Source organism: Bos indicus, chromosome 20 (assembly GCF_029378745.1).
Source record: "Bos indicus isolate NIAB-ARS_2022 breed Sahiwal x Tharparkar chromosome 20, NIAB-ARS_B.indTharparkar_mat_pri_1.0, whole genome shotgun sequence".
Taxonomy (NCBI): domain Eukaryota; kingdom Metazoa; phylum Chordata; class Mammalia; order Artiodactyla; family Bovidae; genus Bos; species Bos indicus.
In genome coordinates, this window is record NC_091779.1 from 71,199,644 (window position 1) to 71,209,633 (window position 9,990).

General features: G+C 58.2%; 1 protein-coding gene and 1 long non-coding RNA gene across 6 annotated transcripts in view; one reads left to right on the forward strand and one right to left on the reverse strand.

Annotated features, from left to right (window-relative positions):
* Positions 1-4,947, forward strand: part of LOC109574746 (probable palmitoyltransferase ZDHHC11B) — a 51,715-nt gene extending 46,768 nt beyond the window's left edge. For all 3 annotated transcript variants that reach the window (XM_070774906.1, XM_070774904.1, XM_070774905.1), the window contains 2 exons: positions 2,045-2,117; positions 4,059-4,947. In XM_070774906.1, the coding sequence (XP_070631007.1) occupies positions 2,045-2,117; positions 4,059-4,513 (528 nt within the window). In that variant the 3' untranslated portion in view covers positions 4,514-4,947. The remainder of the gene's footprint in view (positions 1-2,044; positions 2,118-4,058) is intronic.
* On the reverse strand, positions 3,403-9,923 carry LOC109574997 (uncharacterized). 3 transcript variants are annotated; one of them, XR_011562477.1, is made up of 5 exons: positions 9,246-9,923; positions 7,592-7,676; positions 7,341-7,446; positions 4,036-4,349; positions 3,403-3,717 (listed from the first exon to the last, which is right to left on the reverse strand). It is a non-coding gene; the product is annotated as an uncharacterized lncRNA (long non-coding RNA). The 3 variants fall into 3 exon arrangements; XR_011562476.1 differs by having other exon boundaries at positions 3,403-4,345; XR_002183157.2 differs by having other exon boundaries at positions 3,403-4,349.
* Positions 9,924-9,990: the final 67 nt, after the last annotated feature.

Below are 9,990 nucleotides of genomic sequence, written 5' to 3' on the forward strand. Positions count from 1 at the left end.
GTTACACTTTTTAGCTCTAGAATTTGTTTAGTTTCTGTTCATAATTTCTACTTCTTTGTTGATATTCTGATCTGTTCTTACACTATTATCCTGATGTCCTTTAATTCTTCATCCTTGATGTCCCCTGACTCATTGAGTATTTCTGAGACAGCTGATTTAATATTCTTGACTATTAACTTGAAAGTCCGGACTTCCTATTTCTTTGTAATAAATCATGTGATAACCATGGAAGTCAGATTTGTTCCTTGGGGATTATAGATTTTTGCCTGTTGAAGGCTGAATTTTGCAAAGAGTGTGTTTCTTGCCACTGAAAATTTTCTTCCGTTGCCTGTCTGGTCAGCCTGTGGCCTGGGGAAGACATCCTTGACTGTCTGGCTGCAAGCAGGAGGGGGAAGGTCCTGTCTCTTTAAGTCTTCCACTGGGCGGCACTTGGGAGGCTGTTGCTGCCAAGGGGGCCAGAACCAGGACAGCAGCTGTGCCCATCCCTCAGGGCAGGGCCGGGCCAGCCAGAGTGCACACCCCACACGTGCAACGCGCCAGCCACCAGCACTGCACAGAGTGGGGAGTGGGGCTGCCCTGCCTTGAAGCTGCAGCTGGACCCCGTGGACTGTAGCCCACCAGGCTCCTCTGTCAATGGGGTTTTCCAGGCGAGAATACTGCGGTGCATTGCCGTTTCCTCCTCCAGGGGATCTTCCTGGTCCAGGGATTGAACCTGTATTTCTTAGCTCTCCTGCACTGGCAGGCAGGTTTCTTACCAGTAGTGCCACCTGGGAAGCCCCTCGGTGGAGAGCAAGCTTCTGGGTTCTGACAGCTCCCCTCTCCTTTTGGCAGACCCCTGTGTGCTTTGATGCACAGCCCCACCCCACCAGCCCCCACGTCCTCCTGCAGGCTCTGCTCCACAGCCTCCAGCGCCTCCGCCACCTGCTGCGTTGCGTTCTCCTCTTCACTCCACAGCAGCGCTTTGGTCCTGATTCCCAGCGGGGCTTGGGTGTTTGGTGACACCTCGACCCATCTCCGCTTCCTGGGCGCCACGCCCTTGCATGTGTGTGCGCTCACACTGCCCTCTGTCCGCTGAGGTTACCGTTTTCATGCGGGGCAGGCACCCCGCTGTTGCTGTGGATTCAGGAGGTTTTGCAGCAGCGACCTGCTGCCTGCCTGGCCGCTGGGCCTGCTGCGGCCCATTGGGACCCCCACTGCCACGGCCACCCCGCCTCCCTCGTGGTGGATTCCACGAGAGCCTCACCCGCCATCCACAGCAGCCTCCTCTGGGCCTTTGCTTTCTCCTCTTGGGGTGTCGGTGCTTCTGGCCCAGCGAGGCGTCCCTCCTTGTTTCCCCTCAAGTTGTATCTTCATGCACTCACGTTATCTATCGATATTTGTACCTTGATGATAATTTTAAAGTCCTGGACCAGGGAAGGGTCGAGAGTATTTACAGATGTGCTGTTTGGACTGAGAAGTCTCCCAGCAACAGATCTGCTTGTGAGTCTGTCCAGACTCTCAGAAGTTTTGCACAGGCCCAGTTTCTGGGACCGCACATGCGCCACTGAAAGCTGGAGTGAGAGCATCCCTGACCCTTTGGCTAGTCTGGCAAGAACTGCGGTCACCCCTCCGACCTGCCAGCCGGCGGACACAGGACAACACCGCCGTTGGTCTGCAGGGCCAGGGCAGGAGACACACGCCTGTGTTCAGATACAGGTGAAATGCTCAGGCTTCTTGGTAGGCAGAGCCCCGCACAGGGAGCAGCCAGCCTTTCTCGTGCCGGGAATCACAGGGGTCTCCCTGGCTTCCTGAGGCCCTCACACGCATCAGACAAAGCACACCTGTGTCCGTCCTGACGCACAGGCTGGAGGAGGGTCAGCCTCTCGCTGAGGCTGCCAGGTTCCAGCCCCAGGTCGAGGGGAAGGTCCTGAAGCTCTCGGTGACCACCGCAGCTCACGGCGGGTGGGGCGCAGACCCGACTGTCTCTGAAGCGTCACCTGCTTTGTTCTCCTCGACAGTATGACAAACCCTACATCGTGGATTCCCTGTGATTTCTCTTCTGTAGAACACAAAGGACCAGAGAGAAAGAAAGCAACCTCGAGCAGGAGACGTGGCTGCAAACCAAGCCTCCGCATCAGGTGAGACCCTCCGCAGTCTGGGCACGTCGAGATCTACCTACATTTGATTGTCTAGAATGTCCAATATTCTCAAAAGAAAAAGAAGGAGAGAAATCACCAGAGAAAGCCAGGGCTGGGACCCTTGTGTCTGTGACTGCAGACAAGGGGGAGCCTGCCAGGAGGTCCGTAGACAGCCCCTGCCCCTGCTGAGTGCCAGACAGTGGTGGGCTCCAGAGGTGCAGCTGGGCACGGGTCTAAGCAGCAGCAGCCAATGTCTGCCCGGGCTGAGGGCCGCTCTGGTGTCCTCTCCTGTGGCCCCACCCGAGCTGAGGAGCCCAAGGGGACGGCAGCTGAGCTTGCGGTGGCTGCAGGGCAGGGTCCTGCAGACACTCGGGCTCAGCCCCGCCGCACCCCGCCCGCCAGGGTCTCCAGAGCCTTCACACAGACTCCTCATTCGTGAGTCTTCATCCTTTCAGAGCGTAAACAACACCCACCACTCGGCTCTTCAACAGTGAGCGTTCACGATGCGAACTGCTCACGAGCGTGCGTCCCTGAGTACAGGACACCTGGGCTGTTAACTCTTCAAAACGCCTGACGTGGGGCTTGGCGCCTCCGACCCTGGGAGGGAGCGGGCGGCCGGGAGGGCTAGTTTGATGTCTACATGGTTCCACGCAAGGACCACACAATACAAACGTGTTGTCAGGGAAACTGGTGCAGAAGGAGGGAGGCCGCTCCGCGAGCCTGAGCAAGCAGACTGGCGCCGAGGAGGAAAGGCGCGGGGTGGGCGCGGGGCGTGCCCCGCACGTGGGGAGGGTCTCCTGTGGGCGGTGAACCCGCTGGGAGGTAAGGGAGTCTTGGGCGGGGACTGAGGCAGAGGGACGCCCAGGGCACCAGCCCCGCTGAGTTTAACCTTCACAGACATGCAGGAGGCAGAAACAGAGGGCCAAGTCCAGGGCTGACTTGCTTTACGGGTTAAGCTGTCCCATAAAACCGGGACCCCCAGGTGTAGAGGTGAACAAGAGGGCCCCAACACTCCACCCCCAGCCTCAACCCTTGGGGAGAGGGGAAGAGAGCAAAATCACTGCTGACTCTTGGACCCCGGCCAACCCGACTTTGTGAAAGGGGGTGACCCTCTGAGACTCGCCCTTCATCACGCAACGCTGCTTCCTTGCGGACGACACGGACAGAACACGGAAAACAGGCCGCTCCTTGTCCAAGTGGCCGACGCCCCGTGGAGACAAGGCCCCTGAGTGAGAGTCAGCAAAACCACGGGAGAAACAGCCCAAGGGCCTCGGGACTCAGCAGGTGAAACCACCAAATAACTACAGGGTTTACTTTGCTTAGAGAAATAAAAGACAAAGTTCAAAGTATCTGAAGAGAACAGAAAACTGTTAATTACCAAACACGTTTGAGGGGCTTCCCTGGTGGCTCAGTGGTAAAGGCCGAACTGCCAAAAGCAGGAGACCCAGATTCCATCCCTAGATCAGCAAGATGCCCCGGAGAAGGAAATGGCAACTGCTGCAGTGCCCTTGCCTGGAAAATGCCACGGACAGAGGAGCCTGGTGGGCTACTGTCCACGGGGTCGCAGAGTCGGACGCAGCTGAGCATGAGCAAAACACGTCTGAGAAAGAACGAAACGGAGCTCACAGACGTGCGAGGGGCAGCAAGAGGCGCACGGGGCACAGACGCGTGAGGGGCAGGAAGGGGCGCACGGGGCTGAGCTCACAGACGCGCGAGGGGCAGCAAGAGGCGCACGGGGCACAGACGTGCGAGGGGCAGGAAGGGGCGCACGGGGCACAGATGCGCGAGGGGCAGGAAGGGGCGCACGGGGCTGAGCCTGCGCTCTGCTGCCAGCGCTGGTTCCCGCTGTCTGGGGCCTGCGTGCAGGGCCCTGTGCGGTGTCTGGGCTCCACTCCCATCCCTGCCCTGAGGTGCTCACGGGGATGTCTCCTTTCTCTGCAGGAGCCCAGGGACCTGAACCAGCTGAGTCCCGCGTCCAGGGGTCCTTTTCCACCAGGATCCCAGCTGCGGAGTCTGTCCTGGAAACCCTCCAGCTGCCGTCCCCGCTGCAGGGCCGTGACCAGGACGTGTGGCCTCAGGTGCACCAGGACACTGTCCCCAGCCGCCAGGAGCCCTGGACCATGGAGTCCACAGTCATCAACATCCCTGGAGGGCTGGACGGCGAGCTGGACGTCCAGCAGGTGCCCCGCACGCTGGCAGTGATGCCGTTCGTCCAGGCGCCTGAGAGCCTGCCTGGCATCAAGGAAGAGTGTGGGGAGGAGGGGACCCCGGTCATCAGAGAGATGGGGGTCCGCACCCCCACGAAGGCCCCTGTGCCCAGCAGCCCCACCCCCGTCACCATGATCATGATGCCGGAGGACCCGGAGCTGGGGGACAGGGCACCTCAGCTCGTGTAGAGTCAGAGCGCGTCCCCCAGGCCCCCAGGCCGCCCCTCCCTCTGGCTGGCATTGCCCATGCCGCCCAGCCTGGCTTCCACCTCAAGGAGGACACCTGGGCCCCGCCGCCCACCTTCAGAGTCCCCCCACCCCCGCCCCGGCATCAAGAGGGAACAGCCGAAGCCCGCTGCTCTGGCTACGCGGAAGAGTCTCATGAACTCGCATCTCCCTCACTCCAGGAGCCGTATCTTAAAGACCCGCCTAGTTTTCTAAATACGTCTATATGTTATTCCAGAAAGAAGGCAGATTCAAGATGGGCTGGCTGCCACGCTTTCACTTTCGCTGATTATGAATGTTTTGAACTGTATGACTTTAAGGAGCTTTTTAAGAAATGCTTCGGAGCTCTTTATTAAGTTTTATGGGAAATAATAAAAGTTAATTCTAACGGCAATGAACTTGAAATCAGTCCTGGTAGATGGCTTTTGGGCAGTGGCTTTTGTGGAGGGCTGGCGACCGACCCTAGCCCTCCCCCATGCTGGCGCTGGGCTCTGCAGCCGGGCAGGAACCAGGCCTGGTCTGGGCCTCCAGAACAGGCTCCCAAGCCCGTCTCTGGGGGGAGACCCTGAATTGAGGTGTGACCCTCCAGGCCTCTCTGGCTGAAACTAGAGAAAGAAAGTGAGCTTGGAGATAAGTGGTGGGCACACAGAAGGGTGGGCTTCTTTAAAACTAGGCCTTGAATCAAAAGCAGCCTGGGTGCAAGATTCCAAGACAAAGTCAGGGACTGAGGCAGAAACTGAAATCAAGTGGCCAAAGCTGAGATTCTAGATTTCTCAGCGCTCTAGATTTCAAAGTTTAAGATCAATGAAAACGAGCTCACAATCAAAGATCAAAAGAAAACACCATCATGAGTAGAAGTCAACAAACAACAAAGGTGGATTCAGGCTCTGGGAACTTGAGATTTGGAATCAGAAATGCAGAGTATTCAGTTGGGTGCATAAAATATGTAAATACATGAAAATCACAAAAAATAAGCAATAAGTGGATTTTCTGCATGATCAGAAGGACATGTAAAATAATTTTTAGAAATAAATACAGTTGTTAAAGTAAATGAAACAATAAACAGAGTTGAAGAAAGACTTATTAAACTGGAAGATAAAGTGAAGAAATTACCCAGCAGAGAGGATGAGATGGACAGAGGAAAGGTCAGCAGAGATGGAGGGCCAAAGGGCATGTCGTGTGTCCAGCTGGAGGCCAGGAAGACGAGCATGCAGGGAGGCGAGTATTAGGGTGACAGGGTCCCCTGAACTGACAAAGGATGTGGAAGCACAGACATGGGAGGCGTAGCGTGTGCCCAGCTGCGTAAACAGACACCTCCGCCTAGAGGTCTCGAGGAGGAGGGCAGGAAGGTAACACCAGGAGGGGGACATCACAGGCTGACAGAAATAGCAGTCAGTATGGAAGCATGGACCCGATGACGCCAGCACAGGGCGAAGACACGAGGGTCAGCACTGCAGGTCTGGCGCAGTCAGTATGGAAGCATGGACCCGACAAGGCCAGCACAGGGCGAAGACACGAGGGTCAGCACTGCAGGTCTGGCACAAGCAGAGGTGAGGAGGGACGGGTGGGTGGCGGGTCCCCAGACCCAAGGGGAAGCCCCTGGCCTCCTTGCTCAGCTGAAGCCAGGCTAGATTTTCTTAGAAGCAGAGTAAATAACAGGTCCCAGGTCCTTAAAATCTTATTACAATAAAAATTATGGAATCATCTTAAACCATGAGAAATTTATACGGCTTTCTTAATAAGACTGTATGCCCAGATGGTGACTGCAGCCATGAAATTAAAAGTTGCTTACTCTTTGCAAGGAAAGTTATTACCAACCTAGATAGCATATTCAAAAGCAGAGACATTACTTTGCCAACAAAGGTCCATCTAGTCAAGGCTATGGTTTTTCCTGTGGTCATGTATGGATGTGAGAGTTGGACTGTGAAGAAGGCTGAGCACCGAAGAATTGATGCTTTTGAACTGTGGTGTTGGAGAAGACTCTTGAGAGTCCCTTGGACTGCAAGAAGATCCAACCAGTCCATTCTGAAGGAGATCAGCCCTGGGATTTCTTTGGAAGGAATGATGCTAAAGCTGAAACTCCAGTACTTTGGCCACATCATGTGAAGAGTTGACTCACTGGAAAAGACTCTGATGCTGGGAGGGATTGGGGGCAGGAGGAGAAGGGGACGACAGAGGATGAGATGGCTGGATGGCATCACTGACTTGATGGACATGAGTCTGAGTGAACTCCGGGAGTTGGTGATGGACAGGGAGGCCTGGTGTGCTGCGATTCATGGGGTCGCAAAGAGTCAGACACGACTGAGCGACTGATCTGATCTGATGCCCAGGTTTGTGACTGCAAGGGTGAACCTCAGCCAAAGTACGGGTCTCCAAGGTGAGCGTCAAGCGCGTGCTGGTGGTGGGCGCCAGCCCTGCCCCGAACCCACTGTGTGTCCTGGGTCAGCAACTCAGCCTCTGAGTCCCGGGGGCACTGCCTTAAAGTCGGGATGGCAATCAGGTCCACTCACACCTAGGACCCCGGGAGGCGCTGGGGCTGGTCCAGTGCTCTGCCGCCATTGTGAGATTCTTCACGATCTGGAGCAAGTGTCTGGCCCCTGACGGGCCCTGGCTAGACGTCCACCCCAGGAGGCCTGTATGTGCAGGGGGACAGGGCCCCCACGGGCACAGAGCGGGTCTGGGCATCCCCAGCCGCCACACTGGGCCGTCCTGAGCATGTTCCTCCAAGGAGCTGGCTGTCCACCCTCCCCACACACCTCCCACAGGGTAGGGGGCCCCGCCGGGTGCTGACCTGCAGCGAGCTCACAGAGCGGCCCCGCCCCCATGCAGTGTCCATCCGGGGCTCTGTGCTGAGGGCTCCCCACTCCCTGGGCTGCACAGAACTCCTCAGGCCTCGTCTGTGATGAAGGGCAACTCTGCCTGAGCTGAGCAGCACCACCAGGAGCCCAGAGCTCTGCCCCCGCCCCCGGCGAGATGGACGGGCCCCCACTGCCACTCGAGTGGGGCCTGGACACAGCCCGCGGCCCAGGAGCGGCTTCCCACCTGGGGAAGACTGCGTGGTCCAAGATGCAGCCATCCAGGGCCTCCAAGCATGTGGACAAGGACGCATTTCAACCAAGAAGGTATCCTTCGGGATTTAAAATAAGGACCATGTTCACGCCCAGCATGTGGAGTTCGGTACTGCCCAAAAGCCCAATGCCTTCCTGCCCACAGCCGCCTCCCATCGAGGTGGTCCTTGGGGAGGGGGCTCAGGGTCCAGAGCCAAGCTGGCGCAGTCGAGACACGGGATGCAGAACCTGCCCAGGACGCTGGGCTGGGGCCGCTGGGCCGCGGAGACTTAGCGCCCATCCCAGGGGGACAGCACAGACGGTGGTCTCTGCAGGCACACTTAGGGGCTCGACAGGAGGGCACCCCAGACGACCCGCATGGGCCCTAAATCCACGCAGGGCGGAAACAGACACAGGGGAGGAGGCCATGTGAAGACGGAGGCCTGGGTCGGGCGATGCAGCCTGGGGCCCAGGGATGCCTGGCTGCCGAGAAGCCGGAGGAGGTAGGAAGGGCCCCAGAGCCATTGCAGGGAGCACCCCGACTCTGGACTGTGCGGACTTCTGCTGTTTAAGACACCAGCACGTGGTCCTCTGCCCCGTGGCCCTGAAAACCAGCAGTGTTCCGCAAGGGCAGATGGTCCCATCCGTGGGCCTCCACACGGCCACGGTGCAGATCTGCTCCTGCCCACTCAGGCTGGGTTGTAATAACTGCAGGGTAGACGGGGATCATCCAGGTCTTGTCAGAGGACCAAGGGCCAGGGGGTGGTCATCCCCCACAAAAGATGAGTCCGGCAACCACAGATGGAAGAAGGGTCCCCTGATCCCAAACCAGGACATAACCTGCCTCCCCTAGAGAAGGAAATGCTCGCAGCAAAACAGCCAACGTCACTATTTCAGGGGATTTTCTGAGTGTGCCCAGAACGGACCCCATGCTATGAAACAGCACACTGTGAACTCAAAATTTCGCTCGCAGACAACTAGAGGCAGCCTTCAGAATGGCACCAGGGCTCCCCTCTGCTTTTGGCAGTCTGCGCCTGGGTGTGGGGCGGGGTTGAGGGCTGCGGCTTCAGCCATTCTGTCGTTGGAGGGGAGCACGTGTTGTGGGAGCCCACCTTGGCCCCCAGGCCCCGTCTCTGCGTCCCAAGGACTCTGTCCCTCAAGCGTTTCTACCCCTGAAGCCTGCCACGTGCCTCCCAGAGCAGTTCTACGTTGGCAAAATCACCAGGGGTCACGTCACGGCATTTGCACTGGTTTTGAAAAATGGATTGAACACCTGCCTTTTGGCTAATACGATAATGGGGACATAATACTGAAAAGTGGTCTTCATGAACAATGTGGACGGCAGTCAGGGCTGTGGGGGCCCAGTAGGGTGCAGCCCAGCATCCACCTGGAAAGTCAGGACCAAGATTGGCCAGGAGCGGGCCTCGGGTGACTCCCTGCTCTTCCTGCTCTTACCGGTCTAAGATTCTGGACTCACCGGGCTCTGCAGTGTGAACCTTTGCAGAGGAATTAGAACTAGAAGCCTATCTTCGGCCAGTTTTGAGCAGAAGCAGAAACCAGAGGGCTTGAGGGAAAGGCCCAGGGCCGGGGTGGGGAGGGCAGGACTCACCTGCCTGCCACGCTCCCCAGGGGGAACCGCGTCCTCTCACCTGTGGGGCTGCCTGTCGGTCACTCCTCCTCCGGCTCAGCAGCCTAGCTTCCTCTGCTGCCTCCATGGCCCCCTGGCCTGGCTGGAATCCCAGGTGAAGTCAGAAGCTGCTGCCACAATTCTGATTCAGATGAGACTCAAGTCAAGTTGGGGTGCGGGGGCTTTGCAGCCAGGACAGAGGACAGGTCCTGGGGGTGGGGGTGTGGGGTGTGGGGTGTGTGTGAAGTGTGTGTAACCGTGGGGGAGGGGGTGGCTTTGCAGCCAGGAGGGGAGGAAGGGCCTGGGGTGGCTCCTTGGCCAGTCACAAGGCAGTGAAACTGGAAACGACCTGAAGGCCACTCTTCCCCGGGAGGCTGGGCATCCCGGCAGCCTGGGGCAGCTTCCTCCACTGGAGGGGGTCCTGGAGGATCCACAGGAAGATCCCTGCACCCCATGCCATAGCACTCAACACTGGCACCTCCGTCACCCCAGCCCGAGAACCTCTGCTGAGCACTGCTTTCCAGGGCAGCGGGGGTGCCTGCGAGCTCACTCCTGGAGGTGAGAGGGCAGCAGGTGCCCTGAGAAGGACGGAGACAGTGGAAGAGGGTCTGAGGTCTGCGATTTCACATGGGAAGCCTGGGGTCCAGGCCGTCCGCAGGAAGACCGACCGATCGCCTCCAGCTGGAATGGGGTTACACCCCGCCCCCACCCCCACCCCCCCACCAAAGCGGCCCAACTGCGCACGGCGCCCAGTGCCCGGCCCGACC